The 18764-nt window shown below is 43.7% G+C and overlaps 1 protein-coding gene across 9 annotated transcripts in view; it reads right to left on the bottom strand.

The window, feature by feature from the left end:
• Positions 1-18764, bottom strand: part of DMD (dystrophin) — a 7616828-nt gene that overhangs the window by 2835868 nt on the left and 4762196 nt on the right. For all 9 annotated transcript variants that reach the window (XM_069639082.1, XM_069639084.1, XM_069639079.1 and 6 more), the window contains one exon: positions 11852-12081. In XM_069639082.1, the coding sequence (XP_069495183.1) occupies positions 11852-12081 (230 nt within the window). The remainder of the gene's footprint in view (positions 1-11851; positions 12082-18764) is intronic.

Below are 18764 nucleotides of genomic sequence, written 5' to 3'. Positions count from 1 at the left end.
ACAAAGGACATCATCGGATGTCTGGCAGAAAGATCTCTGAATATTTCATAAAAAACACACTTATATACTAAAAACTCATCGCCATTGACGTCACACTAGTGGCAAACTAAGAAAACATATGTGGGATTGTGGTGGGGTAACGGGGAACATCTAAGTATACTTTCTATGGGGGTTGGTGTTGTGATTGGGTCTCTACTGTCAGGTGGACAACTCTGCCCACCCCTAGTGCAAGTCATTGTCAGCATCATAAAATACATGATGTCTCATTGGATTTCTAAATTATAGGGCTCTTTGGTACATGGCCCCTTATAATTGGTTGGCACGCTTGTACTCTTCTGGAATATTCCACTCGTTAGCAGCATGCAAGCTGGTATTCCAGGTGCCAGTTGGTCGGACTTGACCATGCCTCCACATCCAATTAGCCCATCGTCTATCATCACTCAAGCTGTCTGTCATGAGAATAGTGTTTTGAATTCGGCCTTGCAAGTATCACTGCCCTAGGGAATAAAAGGGAGTGTGAGCATGACGTTTTCTTCTGGTCTCGATATAGCTTGCCCAAAGCCTATTTTCATCTGACCATGTGACTGGAGACCACATTTTCAGCTCCTTAGTTATGTTTACTACCATTTAATGAATAAAACTTGGCACCCATTGTCCTTCCGCCGCACCTTCACAGGAGTTTGGCTCTCGTCTTCTTGTTCATTGTATCTTTCCACGATAGACAACCAGTTTCTTGGCTAGGATTGGGTACAACAACCATTCCTTGGCAATGCAATGGATCACCTTTATAAGATTGGGGCGGGAGGTTATAATCCTGGGCATCAACAAGGTCTGTTCTTTTGACCCCAAACCCGCATTTGATTTTGTAAAACACAACTTTGGGGCACATGCTTTTACCTAGGAGACGGCTATGTATTGACATTGACGCTCCTATTCCGTGGCCATTTCACAATACGCCTATTAACTTTTCTGCACAATCGATGCAGGCTTTAGGGCATTATTATGCCTGCTTGACTCGATTTAGCATAATCATGGCGTTGTATTCAATGCTCCATGCTGTGGGCATTTACATTCACTTGATTTATATCTTCTTGTCTCCCTGTATTAGGCCTCCTAAATAAAGGATCAGCCTCTCCATTTACCTCCATAGAAAGGTTTCCATAACTTGGAAGTTACCCAGCTTTACTTTATTTTGGTCCACTATTTTGGCAATTTTGGAAACAATTGAAAACCAGAGGTTAGTACCAGTGTGAAAGCTTAGTGATGTATATTCCTTATGTTAGGTTTTGCTGTGCTACAGTGTAGAAGTTTAAGATAATTTAGCTATATCTTATACTCCACTCTTTTTGTCTGCTCAGATGTAAATTGGTTTTCATCCTTTTTCTTGTTGGGCTGCGTCTACAAAATAATAATGATTTTCTGCGCCATATGCGGACTAATCTAGGTGAACATGCTATTTCTCTATATTGATCGTCTGTGTTTCAATGTCTAGATGTGTTGATTTGTAAGAGGTTCAGTCAGTGTTTTTATTCTAATTTTGTTCTTTTTTCTTCTTTTCTTCTTATTTAATTTGTTGTTTTAAATGTTTTTCTTATGGGTTGATGCTTCTACAAGATTTGAGACCTACAATCAAGTTTGGAACAATTGAACGTTTCATCTATGAGACCTACTGGGCTATAGATAAATCATGTATACATTTTGGCACCATTATGCTTCCAATGTGACTTGTACTCTATTGTGCCCCCTGACGAAGGCGACTACCAGTTCATTTGAGTGAACTAGATAGAATCTTGCCGCCGAAACTGTAATGTGTATGACACTATAACATCCTGTATTTACAGTTGGCATTTAGCACTTTGGCACTAAAAACTTTACTTTGCCTGTAGTACTTTTTGCAATAACATCTCCATCACCCAATGAAATGTACTAATATCGAGATGGACATGCATGATTCTTATTAGCATTTGGTCAAGAAATGTGTAAACTAAAAAACTATTTTATAAATGTTTTTGATACAAGTATTTTGCACTATTATTGATCTAAATGATTTTTAACGTTGATATTTTGCGTATGTATTATGTATTTTTACAATGAGCTTGATTAATATTAAAATATGATGTTGTAACTGGTTACCTGACTGAACCTCTTCTCTTTCCACCCCTATTCTAAGACATGAGTACTTAAATAATTCCAGTACTTATCCATGTGACTTCCTCCTTTGGTTCTTAAGATTGGGGCCTTAACATTGCACCAGGCAAACCTTCTCTATTCTCCGTCCATCTACAGCCAGGCTTATTGTGCTGCGCCAAACTTCAAGTTCTTCTATTCACAGGGTTTTCAGTTTGCTTAAAGTACAATGTGGAAATTCCAGATTCCTATGCATTTATATACCTTGGTGGCACTGCCTACACTACTCACTACGTATAGCCAGGCTTATGATTACTTTGTCTACTTGAGTTACTGCATCTGTACAATTATAAAATGATTGTCATTTTTTCTGTGCTTTACTCGTACAATGTTCATTTCGCATATGAAAGTTTACTCGATTCTTAACTTTGTCATCAGATTCTATACAGTCTATACATCTTCTCGTTGGTCATCTCTTCTGTGGTTTGTCACTTTCTTCATGTGACGTCACCAATCTCTTCTTTCATCCAACTTCACATTCTCTTCAGGGATCCTTCCGAAGAGGCTGTCAGCTTTTCGTGGGTACATAAAGAATGGTTTCCTTAATGGATACTTTGCTTCAAACGCTGCTTGTGTTATAGACATCATTACAGGTGTCGCCTTTGTCACTATCTCTGGTTCCCAACACATATACAATTTAGGGGCAGGACTTCTGGTGGGGGCTTTTGGCTCCTCCTCCACACTTTAATAATGGGTTATCTGCAGGTTCTGTCTGGAGATCTGGGTGTAATAGCTCTTTAAAAGAGAAACAAACAGAAGAACACAAACTAATATTAAATATCAGTTGGGTAGGGGGAAGTCGCATTGTCCCTTTGCATGGGGGAACACTCTTAAGGGTAGTTTGGTATAACAAACATGGTGAAGTTACTGCTGTTGAATGTTCGGTAATCATAACGTAAACAAACACAAACATGCTGAGTATAATAGAAATATTTACATGCCATATTCAATTTACAGATATCATGTGATTAATGTGTTGACATGATCCATAGGCACAAGCACATTTGTTTGTATATGTTTAGTTGGGAATGTGGCCTGGGATTTAAAATCTTCCTGTTGGAAAATCTGTGTGGACATAAAGATGAATTCCCATTTGGCAGATTTCCTTCTCTATTGGATAGACCATCCAAATTGGGACAACTCGTACCTTCCACATTGAGTGCAGAAATCCAAAGGTGTATGAAAATGCTCCGCTGGGGTACTTCACAGTTTTATGAAGTGTTGCCAGTTGCAACATTTAATTAATACTCATCTTATGTTTTTTGTCCTTCAACCGCTTTGTGTTTAGTGCAAGTGCAGTTGTGTGTGTATGTCTAAAGATGTGTCACCGTTTGAGAGGAATTTATATTTGCGTGGTTGTGTAACACTTTGTTGTAAGAATTGTTTCCTATTGTGTCCATGTCCTTTGTCAAGCATTAAGCTTTAAGCAGATTGGCAAGGTCACTACTCGTAGCTCGGTGACCTTTCGTCTGCTTTATTCAGATGACACTGCAAAATTCAAACTGGCATTTGCCATAGTCTTCCATATGGTATGCCCCATGATTTCCTGGTCCTCTATAGAGAGACTACTAGTAGGAATCTACAAAGACTCCTACTAAGTGCTTACAAAAGACTGTGAGAGCCTCTGTGGGACACAAGAGCATGTTTAATGATCCAGCCCTGATAAACTATGCAATTCCCTCTTTCAGCTTCTCATGAACAGAAAGACTGCCGCTCTCCTGAAAGCCTTAAAGATGAACACCCCACTAAGAGGAAGGAAGATGGGTGCACCTTCTGTGAACCTCTCACCTATCATTGCTATGTTCTATTCAATGTGCCATAGTAAAAGGCATGAACCTCACCTGAGTGCCTGTCAGAGAAAGCGGAAGTAAACTTACTGGAGATCCACTGCATCAACAGGGGTGACTGTTGGCAGTTTCCTGTCAAACAACACTCAATTCAGTCATGTGTGACCCAGTCCTGCCTTTTGTGGTGAATATAGGGTTGCCATCACTACTTCTCTTGGAAATGTCTCTCCCTGTAGAAGAGCAGATGTACACATCCGCAGAAGATCCTACCCCCCTAGCTCCCCTGTATTGGAGCCATGAGACTGTGCCTTGTCTAACACCCGCTATTGTACCAATACTGCAGTAAGTATATGATATGATATGATATGATATGGCATTTGTAACGCGCCTATACACAGGTGTTTCAAGGCGCGACGAGGCAGGGAGGGGAGGAAACAAGGGGAAACAGACAACGATCCTACTAGGCCAGGTGTCATTCAGATCGCGCAAGTGCAAGGGTGGGGGAGGGGGAAAAGTGCAAGGGGAAGGGGAGGGGGGGAAGTGCAGTAAAGGTAAGTGGCGTAAAGTAATAAATAAATAGGGCCAACTGGTGGCAAGTGCAAGGTAAGTGCAGATCAAGTGCTGGAAAAGGAGGGGGGGCTGTAGGGATACAGAGACAGCCCCGCAGTGCAGAGGGGTTCCAGGGCATCAGTGCAAGTGGAGAGTGGCTGGGCCCAGGACCGAGGCCGTTAAGAGTGGTCCAGTTGCAGAATCAGTGCAGTATCAGTGAGGAATAATTGGCTGTTCAGCAGGGGAGAGGGAGAGAGAAAGCAGAGGCAAAGAGGAAGGTTTTGAGGTGCTTCCGGAACCGGAGATGGTTCTCCTCAAGTTTCAGGGAGGCAGGAAGGCTGTTCCAGAGGGAGGCCCCTGCCGCGGAGAGAGATCTACCCCCAGCTCGTTGCTTCGAGAAGCGGCTGACCCTGAGGGAGTTGGAGGCGGATGAGCGAAGGGCTCGGGAAGGAAGATATTTGGGAAGAGAGAGTTGAAGGTATATAGGACCAAGGCCCCAGAAGGCCTTGTGGACAATGCAGAGGGTTTTGAACTTTATCCTCGCAGCTACTGGGAGCCAGTGTAGAGATTTCAGTCCTGGAGAGATACGGTCCCTGGGCTTGCGGCCAAGGACAAGTCTCGCAGTTCTGTTCTGTATGAGTTGCAGAGGGCGGAGAGTGGAGGCAGGCAGATTAGGGTAGAGGCTGTTACAGTAATCCAGCTTCAAGAGAACCAGGGCTCGGGAGACAGTGAGCTTCTGGGGGAAGGAGAGGAAGGGAAGAATACCTCTGAGGAGGTGCAGCTGGTAGTGTGACTTCTTAGCGACGTCAGAAATATGAGGAGAGAAGGAAAGTGTGGAGTCGAAGATGATCCCAAGGTTTTTTGCATTGCAGGTAGGAGCAGGGAGGGGGCCAAGGGAGGCAGGCCAGAGAGCTGCAGGGAAGGAGGGAGTGGGTGTACCGATGAGTAGGATCTCAGTCTTACTGGCATTAAGGCAGAGGTCATTTGCGGCACACCATTCCTGGATAGCAGACAGACAGTCAGAGATGAGGGAAGGAGAGGGGGAGGCTGAGGGTAGCCTGAAAATGAGCTGGGTATCGTCCGCATAGCACTGGAAATTAGGGCAGAGAGCGGCGATGCGGTGGGCAAGGAGTGCCATATACTGGTTGAACAGCCAGGGAGAGAGATTTGATCCCTGGGGGACACCACAGGTGGAGAAAAAGATGTCAGAGAGGAAGGACCCTAGTTGGACCTGGGAGGGTCGATTTGAAAGGAAAGAGGTCAGCCACACCAGAGCCTGACCAGTGATACCCAGGTTTTCACGGAGACGGTTGAGCAGGATGGCATGGTTGACAGTGTCAAAGGCAGAGGAGAGATCGAGCAGAATGAGAACACACGGAGTGTTGGAATCGAGGTTCAAGAGCAGGTCTTCACGGATGTTCAGGAGAGCAGTTTCCGTGCTTCTGGCAGCTCTGAAACCAGATTGATGGTCATGAAGACTACCAACAGATTCAGCATGGAGGTTTAGCTGGGAGATGGCCAGTTTCTCCAGGAACTTGCCCAGGAAGGGAGTGATGGAGATAGGGCGATAGTTAGCCGGGTAGGAGGGGTCGGAAGAGGGTTTCTTGAGAAGAGGGTGCACAAGGGAGTGCTTGAGGGGGGAAGAGAAGACTCCAGAGGTGAAGGAGTGGTTGCAAAAGTCAGCCAGGGCGGGAGCCAGGGAGTCGATGTGGTCCTTGATAGTTTTGGAGGAACAGGAGTGAACCTGTTTAGACGAGACTTTCATAGATCGGACTTGTCTGGAAACCTCGTCAACAGAGAAAAGTGGAAAGGCAGAGAAAGAGGGAGGAGGGGTGACTGCAGAAGGGCCAGAGGAAGAGCCGGGAAGGGAGGGAGGGAGGTGAAAGGAGGAGAGCGAGGACAGGATGTCCTGAGTTTTAGAGATGAAGTGAGAGGCCAATGCAGTGCAGAGGGCCTGGGAGGGGACAGGAGAGGTAGAGACTGCAACAGGGTTGGCCAGCTCCTTGCAGATTTTAAAGAGTTCGGCGGAGTTGTTAGATGCCGCAGAGATGCGGGCTTGGATAAGGGCTCTCTTCTTGGTGAGAACGGAGAGCCGTTTGGAAGACAGTATCCATTTAGATGACCATATCAAATGTACCCTTGACTTGATGACAGCCTGCAGGAGGAACTCCCTGAAGGAATATGAGAAAGAGCTAAGACAGGACTGATGACATCGTAAAAATGTGTGCACAACATCCTGAAATACTGAAAGAAGACGATGTATGTATCCTAGAGGAGAAATGACGAAGTAAAAAATCAAGTTAACCTTAAAGTGTGAAAGAAGAACATTACACAGTAAAAAGTGCTGCAGAAATCAGAGGTGTAAAGAATGTATGTACGCTGAAACGCAAGATAGATCAAGTCATTGTATAGGCTAGCTATAAGTAGTGAATAGAATGCAGGCGGAACCACCATTGTACAGAAACTGGACAATGGTATCATGAAATAATAAGCCAAAGAATCATGAAGAAAGAATGAAAGGCTGTGTCGCAGAAGAATAACAGGTTATTGGAAGTGCATTGGAAGGCTGTATGGTCTGAAGTCAAGAACTGAGAAGTCGTGGTCTCTTTTCACGTGAGTCGAGGATGGAAATAGGGCTTGAACTTCGAGTTCCAGACACAATAGCGAGTGCCCTTAGACCCATTGCATTCCCAGGACAAGAATACACTGCAAGGCCAATACAAAGAGAATGTTATGGCAGAAGGCATGGGTGATGAGAGATGTTGGGCTAATTGGGTGGTAGGGCAGCCTTGTACTTGTACCTCGGTCTTGGATTACATGCTGCTAATTGAACTGAATGTTCCAGACATGGCAGAAGCAGGCCAAACCAATTGTATTCGTCTGTATAATGAAGGACCTTATAGCTTGAGAAACCAATGAAACACTGTTTAACTGATTTTTCTTAAAATCACACGTGTGAAGAGGTAGTCATGAGTTGTCCACTTGATATAGGACAGCCAATAACAAACTTAGTTCCTATATGATTTTATATCTATATGTGTCTGATAACCAATACCAACCCTTCATAGGTTTTTCACTATTGCCACGTAGCATGCCGTCATTCTGACGCATTAAGTATGTCATTGTATTTTTTTGTGGAAATCGCTGAGAATGCGTGTACGCCCGTTTATGTTCATTGTGAACTCCCCGTTTAAGATAATTGCTAATAAAACAGCAGCTTGCCATCTTCTTGAGTTTGTCTGGTTATTTGGACTCAGAATGATTCTGCTGTAATCCCATCCAGTAGTAGATGCACATCCCAAGAGCCATATGCTCATCCCCATGTGGGCAGGAAAAGGCAGAAGCTACCTGACTCTGACCCTGGGGATGGCAATCTGCGGGAGGACCACGAGGGGAGGATGAATTCCAGGGAGGCAGAAAAATACTCTAGCAAAATAATACTTAAGTTGTAATTCTTATAGACACCCATGAGCCTTCACAACATTTCTGTATGGTCTATTTCAATGTAGATGGAGGATTCTCAGGTTTTCATAACCAACAACTATATGTACCTTCCCTCTCTTTTTATTGTGATGAGACAAGGAAGAGACATGGAGTAATGAGGATGAACAGAAGCGGTAAGCAAATGCTACTTTCTAGTTCTTGGAAAAAGCTCATCACTGCTGGGAAGTTTAAAACTGACAAAGCTGAACAGCACAAGAGAGGGAGGGAGAGATTGCAGCTGAATTTGATCCGACTTGTTCTGGCACTGGTTGGGACACCAGCAGTGAGCAGACTGCAGGACATCGCTGTGGGACGAAGGTTGATGAGAACAGTGTACAGAGAGACTGAGCCGAGAGAATTTCACTTGACTATTGCCACAAGCAGCTGGAGCACCAGAAACAGAGGAAGGCAAAATCAGGAACCAAGCAGCTACGAGAAGCACTCCCAGTCAGCCGGCCAACAGCAAAGAAGATAGAAACGTGCAAGTGAAGACCAGTAAGCCCAGGAAGAGTGAATGGGATTCTGGGTCGCTTCAGGGTGGATACCCATAAATTGACAGTGCAAGAGAGCCTAAGTGAAGGAACTGAAATAAATTATACGAATGCGAACATTGTTAAGAAAGGGATGCTGACCCAATTCTTGAAAGACATTATTTCCTGCAGGCAAGAGAGATTGAATGGAAAATGGAAAGGCCCAGGTAGGATATTGAACCAGGCAAACAGTGAGTCTGGGACTCAGACCCATGAGAGGAAAGAAAAATCCCCGGCTGATGAGTATACCATGCAGTGAAACCTTGGGGAAGTTAATCATACCCCTTGGTTTGAGGAAGCAAATGAACTGCAGAAAAAAAGCAGGAGAAAAGAACCCCTGAGTTTGTTGAGTCAACGGTCCTGGCAGGAGAGTAAACAAGGCAATGTGGTTATGAGTTCCTGAAGTTTAAGAAGAGGAAACACAGCCATACCGAAAATATGCAACCTTGGGGAAGTGGATCATGCCACCTGGGTTGAAGAGTAATTGTACTAGGAAAATTAAGGGAAGGGAAAGAAGCTTTCAGTATATGAAGTCTAGCAGACGGGAGCAATACTCCCTGACCAGAAATTGTGTTGGTTTGAATTGTGAAGCAATGGAGCAACCAAGTGCGCTCAAGTGTGAGAAATCCAGGTGAAAGGAACCATATCCCCTGGACTGGAGAACTGTAATTCATTGAGAAAAAGAACTGTGTTTGTGTTGAGAAAGCTCAGTGGTAAAACCCCCTCCTTGCAATTTTGATACAGTGGCCATACCCCTTTGGATTTTTATTGAGATCCAGAAAATTAGAAAAGTAAGGAAGCTATGAATGCACTTCCAGGAGAGTACACCAGGGGTAGGACAAAGATTGAGAAAGTGCAGGTCTCAAAACCCCTCCTTGAAATTATGAAACAGTGACAGTCAAATGGAGAAGGGAAGAATCATACCCTTTAAGGCTACTGGAGATCCAGAGACACTGAATATATTTTAAAGAACTGTGTGCTGAGAGGAGACTCAAGGGTCTTCCCCCTTGAACAAACTTGAACTGTGATTGAGTGATTTTTGAACCGCCACAAGAAATCTACGGGAAGGGAAGACCCCTTTCCTTGTGGATCTTTATTCCTTTTCTGGACCTTAAAGGTTTATGTTTGGAACTTTGAAAGAAAGCTGCAAGTATATACCTTACAGAAATCCCCATCGATATTGCACATTATATTGAGATTAGCGTGTAAGTATCAATATAGAGTTTTGAACGCAGGATGGATAACACTCTTTGCTTTAACACCCTGACACAGACGTTCCTTAGTTTTGTACAGGCAGGGAACCCCCTCTTGGGATTAGGAATAATTTGGATTTATCCCAACCCCACCTATTATTTTGTGATATATTATTTTGTGGTATATTTTGTAACCAACACTTAACATGCCTCTGTGTCTGAGCCTTACTCTTGATCCCTTACACTTTGCACACCAAGAATAAGTGTTCTAACGTCCTAGAGCTAAAGGTCTTTTTTGCAAAACTTTTAGCATCCAGAAGAAGATCATTCTGCCCAACTTTTCCTTTTCCCAGGGACAAAGGAACTCTACCATAGCCAGGTTGAGTTAATCAGGTGAACACACTTTTTGGGATCTGGCTTCCTCCCATATGGAGTAGCACTCGTATGCCAACTATCTCACTCGTTTCCTTATCAGCCTCGTGAACAATAAGGGGCCCTCTAGAGACAGAAGTATACGTGTGTTCTACTGAACAAGGTGCAGCCTGGTAGTGAGCTCAACAAACTTCCTGAGCTGAGATGATGTGACCAGTAAACCAGAGATCAAATGATAAGCTTTTGCTCAATCTTTTATGGATTCATATATTTTTTCATGTATTTTGATTTAATTTCACATTCTCATGTGAACTCCTTGCTTAGCATGCCCATTATTAATAACGTGCTGGTCACATCGTCTCACCGTTCAGGAAGTTTTTTCCGTTGATGTTCCCTACAATGTTGAGTATCCCCAACCAGGACTAATGGTGGAGAACAATAATTATTTTTGGGGAATATTGAGTGTGAGTGATTAACCAAACAATTGGAAAATTCAAGGTACTGCTTGGGTTAGATTAACCACAGGACTTGGTGTTAGTTAGCACTTTATTTTCTTTAAAAGTAGTTCTTCGCACACGTAGACTTTTGTTCAGCATTTTTCATGCAATCCTGCATCCCATGCAATACTGTATCCCATGCAATCCTGCATCCCATGCAATCCTGCATCCCATGCAATCCTGCATCCCAGGCAATACTGCATCCCATGCTTTATGTGATGAGCGGATGTTCCTGCTGTATTTATTATACAGAAAGGCGGCTTCCCTCGCAAGAACTTTAACCACATTATCAATTCAACGTATTATGAGTGACGATAACAATATGATTGTATATAGTCATATCCTATGCTTCTGTAAATATTCTAAATAACACTTTATTAATTCTGTATCCATCGTATGACACCTTAGTAACATTGTATCCATTGCTAGCTTATGTAAGTATTATAAGTACTGTTAATCATGCTCATGTGTATCTGTAATTAATTTGAACCTGTATCTGTTTCATAGCTACTGTAAGAAATGTGCCCAGATGCCCCAGGACTCAGTGCACTATATAAATAAAAAAACAAAACAAAGCAAAACAAACATAGCAGAATGATCCATGACCATCCAAAACAAGGAAGAACATATAACGTTGCAGAACACCTAAAGGGCGTGTAATAAGAAAAGTTAGGCCCTCCATACAATTCGTACAAAAGCAGGAAACATCTTTATTGAAATTCCTTCTCAATTCGCTTCCTCTACAAACAGACACGTCATCGCTGTAATTGGTTTATATGGCAATCAATATTATGATTTCCTTTCTGTACGGGGTCTGTTTTCTGCTACTTGGAAAAGAAAAAGTGTAAAGGAAAGGGGAACACTAGATTCAACTAGAATTAAAGAGCCAAAGAACCACAGCAACACACCTGACCGGGTATAGGTCAATTGCACATCTCAGTGCCTAAGCACCCAAACAACACCAAGGAAACAGAGGGCAAATAGTTGTGAACATCGCTAAAAAGGTGGGAATCTCAGCTGGTCAGACATCATTAAATATAGCTATACCTGCCTCATACAAGTTCCACATGAATAACTGCATAATCATGATCAGTAGAATAAAGATCAATGATAAAAATCGTTGTTAAGCCTGAAGCAGTCAATATTCAAAACAAGACATGGTGCTCAATGGTGTCATGTTATTTTTTTCCAATTGCACTGTTTTCATAAATGTTACCATACTTTGCTCAAAACAGGAATAAAAAGAGTATTACCTTTTCCTTAACGATCATATCGTTAATTTCATCCACATCACCCACAGTCACAATCTGGGCTTTTATCACACGGTCTAGCAATGACAGCCAGTCAGTGAGATCTGCCCACGCTTTGTTGAAGTCAGCCAGAGCAGGCACCTCCATCAGAAGAGAAGATGGAATTTCCTGTTCAGACAGGGTCGTCTCCTTGGTGACCAGTGTCTGAGACACTACAGTGACAGTTTGACCACCTAAAGAAAAATAAAACACATACTATTGCAGTTGAATTTGACAGAGAGTCTAAGATCAGCGAGTCATTTCATTTCAGTGCAGCTACAACATTTCTCTTGAAGGGTAATTATTTTCAGAGACTATCTCATTTGTTATATGTCATCCCATATTTCAGCTTGTCATTAGTACACTTAGAAAATATAATGAAGAAGTGTATGAAGTAATCATCTGCTTTTCAAAGGGATCCTGCTTGTTGTGTATTGCTCTGCATGACTTAAGAATTTAATGAGCGACGTGTTTCGACTGAATGCATGGACTGCGGCCATCATCAGGCTAATGAAAATAGCAGCAACTGACAAGTATAGCTACCCATAAAAACTAATATGAAACTGTCATATTCGAAAGAACTGTTGTAAGATGAATGTGGAACCCAAAGCTGGAGGCATGCATTCTTTACCACTCAGCGAAAAACTCTCTGTTAACCGGCTCAGTCCTCAACCAAATTAAAAGTGATGTGAGCTAAAGACACTTCTTGTGGCCACAACAGCCTGATATCTTCTTGTTAAAAGTTTAGTATCAGCACACTTTCAGGAACACTTTGTGGTGATATCGCAAGGGGGCATTCTACCCATCACCTGTAGTGCTTTAGAATTCATGTTTCTACTGTACACTGCACAGAGGATGGGTGTTCCTTTAAGATAAAATAAAATTAATGTTTAAATACGTTTTTATAAATCTCTATTGCTTGTGCAAACATGCACCTGAGACAACAATATACTAATGATATCATCTCACAACACACATTCACTGAGAATAAATACACAAAAGACATCAGCATGAGCCAATACGTACTTTTAGTAACATCACACAACACAGTGGTCCTCATTACGAGTTTGGAGGTAGCCATGGCGCTATTTGCGCCATGGCAGCCTCCAAACCCGGGTCTGTGCCCGGTCTGGGTGAATGGGGACTTACCGGGACATTCCGACCTGTGCGGACCCGGTAAGTCCCCATTCAATCAACCATTCCCCATTCCCATTTGAGCTCCCAGTAAATTACGGGCCTGTTATTAGCGCCCTGGTCCCTTAGCGGGTCCCGCAAAGGATGTGTGGTCATACCACATGGCCTTTGCGGGTCCCGCTAAGGGACCTCGGAATTGGGCGGTAAGGGTTTAACTGCACTGGTCTCCTTACCCGTGACCATTAACCCTTACCGCCCAACTCGGAATGAGGCCCAATATCTATAATATTGGTTTCTTAGTACAAATGTGTTCTTCAAAGTGTTGATAATATAGATCTTTCAGCATACATTTTGTGTTATGACTGTTTGGATAACTCTGAAGATTGATCTTCTACATCCAAATATTATAGGAATGGCAAATACTACATGTTTCCTTTACATCAAACATTGGAAATGACAAAATGGCTACATTAGCCACACCAGAGAGCAGCATGGGCCATATTATGCTGCCCCTGCTTTCACATACACGTTAGCTAGGCTGGTGTGCAGAGTGATTGTGCCAGGCATAATCCACTACTCTTTACCTGGCAGAGATGGAAGAACAGAGCAGCCACTTTTCAAATTCTCAGCCACAAAGGAACGGCAGAGCAGCTGATGGTGGTGACCACCCACCAACACTGCTGAATATTACAGAGGTAGGTTTGGGGAATGTTTGGATTTGACCAGGAGCTGTTCTCTCAGGCATGACAGAGAAGTGGGGCTTCACAAGTGAGGACAGCCTTCCCACCAGATTCCTTTCGAGGAAGGCTGACAACATCCATGTTTCTGGACTAAAATGATCTCTGACTCCTGCCAAGTCCAAGGACCTGATTCCTTTCCGACTGCTTGGCAAAAGAAAAAAGTCAGTCACAAACTTTGGGTTGAAAACTCCCCACACTAAAAAATTTAAAAAAATTAAAAAACTCCCCACACTGCTTTCTTGATCATCCTTCTTTCTTGTATGTATCTTCCTGGTGAGGGATATTTCTCTGGGATGTCTCAAAGTCTTCAGTGTAGCTAGGTTCTAAGTCCAAAGAAAGAGCAGGTCCTGGGCTATGGGTATTGTTACGAATCTAGTAATATCATCACTGATTCTCTGGAGTGAAGCTTCCCTTAGGTGGCCAGAGAAAGACAGAAGCATCCTGACTCTTACCCTGGGGGTGGCTACCTGTGGGAGGCACACATAGGGGAGGATAAACTGCTGAGGAACAGAACAAAAACATTAGATCAGAATAACCCTTCACCTGTATTTCTCACTGACACCCATTCACCTTTTCAACATTCTTGTTTAGTATATTGTAATGCAAATATAGAATCTTCAATTATAACCAATCACCAACCGTATTTGCTTTTCACTTTGTTTGACAGTACTGAGACAAGGACAAGGGATGGAGTATGGAAGATCACTAGAACCGAGAAGCCAACAGCACATTCTAGTGTCTGGAGAAGATTGACAGGTCCCGTGAGAGTCAAAGGGGACATGCTTGAATCCAGCGAGAGACTCGAGCCTCCCAGAGTTGGCTGGGACACGAGAGGAAGTGAGCTGAGCAAGCGAAGTGAGAGTCAGAGGTTCACTGTGTTGGTGACTTGTTCTGACACCTGTCAGAACGCCAACGACAAGCAGACCGTCGGAGGCAATGCTGAAACTGACATGAATGGCATGTAGAAGTGGCAAATCGAAAGAAGTTTACCAGTTGAGGGACAAAGCCTACTGGCTTACAGGAAGCATGAGGAGTCAGTGAACCGGAGAAGACTGAGAAGGAAAGACACGAGGAACACCAAAGATGCCTGGTGAGTCCAGAGAAAGAAAACGGATTACCAGAGCATGTGTTGTTGTCGTGTTAAGTAACTCCATTAAGGAAGTTGATGCAGATGCAAGTAATATTAGAAAAGGGTCAGGGACCCAATGGTTCAATACAGAAATTGGAGTGAGTGTAAACATTGCTGGAGAAGGATCGAGGACCCCATATCTAAAGGAAGGAGTGAAAGCAGAAACAAACTGTAATGAGAAAGGGTCAGTGCCAACATTTAGAAAAGATAGTTTCATGAATAACAAAGAAATTATCTGGAGAATGGAAAAGTCCTGGCAGGTTAGTGAACCATGCAAATAGTGAGTATGGAGCTCAAACCCCCAGAAAAAGAACTTTGTGAAATAGTGTGACATCCTGGCAGGAGAGTAAACCAGGAGAAGTAAACTTTGTTACATAGTGTCATATTCTGGAAAGAGAGTAAACCATGAGACATTAATTTTGTGAAACAACGTAACATCCTGGCAGGAAAATAAACTAGGAGTGAAGCTGTAGTTGCGAAAGGGTCAAACCAATGCATACAGTGGAAGAATCATACCTCTTTCTGGAACCAGTGAGAACTGAGTAACATAACCTATCAGGAGAGTACACCAGGGATGTAGAGAGGAGCAATCAGTGGAGAAGAGTAGAGCAATAACCCCCTGATCCCTCCCGAAAACAAGTGAAAAATACCAAGTGTGACAAACTGGAATAATTTAAAGGAATTGTGTATTGTGAAGGCATCATGAGGAAGACACAGACAACAGGTTCAAGTTTGGTTCTCAAAAGTTTTATTAACTTTAAAAGGTAGGCTGAGTTAAGGCCTAACTTGCCCTTTGCTAAGGTGGGATTTCCCTACCTAACTAAAACTAAGGTAGTCTGTGTCAGGAAGTGCAAATCAAATAACTATCTGTTGTGATGTTGCTTATTAATAGTAGTGCTGCATGGTAAGCATGAAATGGAACGCTAAGTTAATCTGGTTCACTTTGCTCTGGTGATGTCATAGAACCTGCAAGTCTTTAGGTTGTTCCCAATGTTCTATATTTGGCAGTTGGTGTCTCTTGACTGAAGCAGAAGGGTCCTCAGCTGTGCGGGGTCTTTTCATCCTGTTACTTAAATAAATAACCTATATGAAGACTTACCTGAGTCCTATTTGTCTTCATAACAATGGCGACGAGGATGGGATGACAGGAGACCTCCCACGACCTGTCTCCAGCGCGTAAATCGCTCCGCTCTCTTGAGCGTTGTAGTGACCTCCGAGGGAGAAAAACCCCGACGAGCCCCTCTCCTGCGGTCCTGTGCTCTGGGCAGCCCGGCTTCTCTGGCAGTGCAGGAGCGGGCCTTTGAACGAGACAACAGACGGACGTCGTTGCCTCCAACGTGGGTCCCTGCCGCCTACACTCAAGTAAGTGCCGCCCGCGTTGCTCCGCCAGCGCCGATGGAAGCCTGCAGCGCAGTCCCATCGATCCTAGTGCCCTTTTGGGCTGGACGAGGCCGTTCTCCAGGCCGTATATTCCGGGGGGGGAAGTGCGTGGGCCCCAGCGGCACTGTCTCTGTTGAGGCATAGAAGCGCGGAGGATTCTGCCCCGTGTGAGGCGAGGAGGCTCATAGTGACAAGTGAGCGGCAACGATACTGCGGTGTTCGGATTTTCATAACCACACAATGCACGCCGAGTTGGTTGACGGGCAGGCAGTGGGCAGGACACAGTTGTGAGTAATACCGTATTGCTGGTGAAGCGCGCGCGGCACAAAATAAAAACACACGGCCCAGCGGTCACACATGAGCAGTGCAACCTACCGTATGGACAAGTGTAGGCTCGCCATGCAGAAGAGACTGATGGTGATTTATTGATACACTGTGCATTTTTTTTCTGTGCATTTTTTTTTTTGCAATAATAGGAGCTGCACTTTTAGGATTATACTGTGCACCTACAGCAATTATACAAGAGAGGAGAGCAGGCCAATAGACTTTCTCACAGCCAAGAGGTGTTCTTATCATTGAAATAGTCTACTGTTTCAGCTAGGTGTATTGCTTAACAGCATGGCAGGTTTACCTGGCATCGCAGGTCCACCAATTTTCATGCCAATTCCAGGACCTGTTAAAATGTTGTGGGCCCAGTGGCGCAAGGGGTTCTTGCACTGTTTGAGAGCAGCTGGGGGAACCTCTTACTCGAGTGATAGAAAATTAGCTTTGTTACTGCACTTCTTGGGGTATGAGGGTCAGAGAGTATACGAGACGCTCCCACAACCCCATGGTGATGGCTCTGGAGATGACATGAACGAATTTGACGTGGCTTTGATGAAGTTGGATAAGCATTTCAACCCCAAGACCAGCACTATATTGGAGCGTTATAACTTTTGCATGCGTGTGCAGGCATCTGGAGAATCGGTGGAAGAATATGTAACGGCGTTGAGACATCTTGCTTTGACTTGCAAATTTCAAGATAAATTTGATGAACACATACGTGATCAGTTTATGACACATTGCAGGGTAAACAAAATTCGAGAGGAAATATGGCTAAGAGATGAGCCTAATTTAGATGAAGTGTTGGACATTGCAAGAAGAGTAGAACATTCCTTAGCGTGTGTAGCCATATTATCTAAAAATGAGATGGGAGATCCAAAGGAGAACAAATCTGAAGTCTTAAGTGTGACTGATGGGAAGCCAAAGAAAAAGTCCAGGAATCGGCAGTCAAGTCGTGGAGTTGTGGAGGAGAGAATAGGTCAAGAGACAGTGCAGAAGGCGGAGAAGAAGGATGAAAGACTTTGTTTCCGTTGCGCAAGCAATACACATTTTGCATCATCTGTTGTATGCCCGGGTCGCAGGGCTACATGTGCTACGTGTAAAAGGAAGGGACATTACGCAAACTGCTGTAAAAACTTTCAATTTGGACAGAGTAATCAAAGGAAAGTCCTATATGTGAATAAAGAAGAAGATGGAAGATCGTCTGAGGAGGAAATGACTATTCCAATGCAGAGTGTTGTTATTAATACTGTTAATGTTGTGTCGGAGAGTGAAAACATGGATGATTGTGAGCGTCCGTATGCATTCGTTAAAGTGAATGGCCATGAAATATCCATGATGGCAGATTCTGGGTCTAAAATTACCTTAGTGTCTAAAAATGTATTTGAGAAGAACATGCAAGAAGAAGTGTCCGGCCTATCTAAACCTGATATAAATCCAGGTGGTTATAATCAAGATAAGATTGACCTGTTGGGGTATGTCTGGTGGGAGTTTGAGTTCAAGGGACGTAAATGCGATGGTAAGGTTTACATAACGAAAAGGGGTCAGACCTTATTAGGATGGAGGGAGCAGAAAAACCTTGCCATCAGGCTAGATCCCAACAAAGACGAGCAGGTGTTTCAGTGTTAGGACCATGTGCAGGGTCATGCAAGTATGTAGCAGAGCACAGAGGTGTGTTCAATGGAAACATGGGGAAAGTGAAAGGTTTTATACACCAAATCGTATTAAAGCGAAATAGTACAACCGTGGCCGCTAAACCCATGCCAGTGCCTTTGTCCTTAAGGGAAGGGGTCAAGAAGGAGTTGATGAATTTCTTACAGTCGGGTGTAATTGAGAAGGCAGGTGGAGGTGAATGGGTGTCCCCGGTGGTCGTTGTTAAAAAGAGTTCAGGGGATCTAAGATTGTGCATAGACATGCGTGAACTCAACAAATGCGTCATGGTTGATAGGCACCCATTGCCTAACATGGCGTGAAATGTTGACCATGGTTGGGCGAGGGAAATTCTTTTCAAAATTGGATATGGCCTCAGCTTATCACCAGATTGAGTTGGAGGAGGGATGTAGAAAACTTACTGCTTTCATCACTCACGAGGGGGTTTTTCAGTTTAGAAGGATGCCTTTTGGTTTGGCATCGGCCTCGTCGGTTTTTCAAAAAGTGATGGATCGGTTACTCA

The sequence above is a fragment of the Ambystoma mexicanum genome, chromosome 7q, assembly GCF_040938575.1.
Source record: "Ambystoma mexicanum isolate Mex_15411 chromosome 7q, UKY_AmexF1_1, whole genome shotgun sequence".
Classification (NCBI taxonomy): Eukaryota; Metazoa; Chordata; class Amphibia; order Caudata; family Ambystomatidae; genus Ambystoma; species Ambystoma mexicanum.
This window is presented reverse-complemented; position numbering and strand designations above follow the sequence as displayed.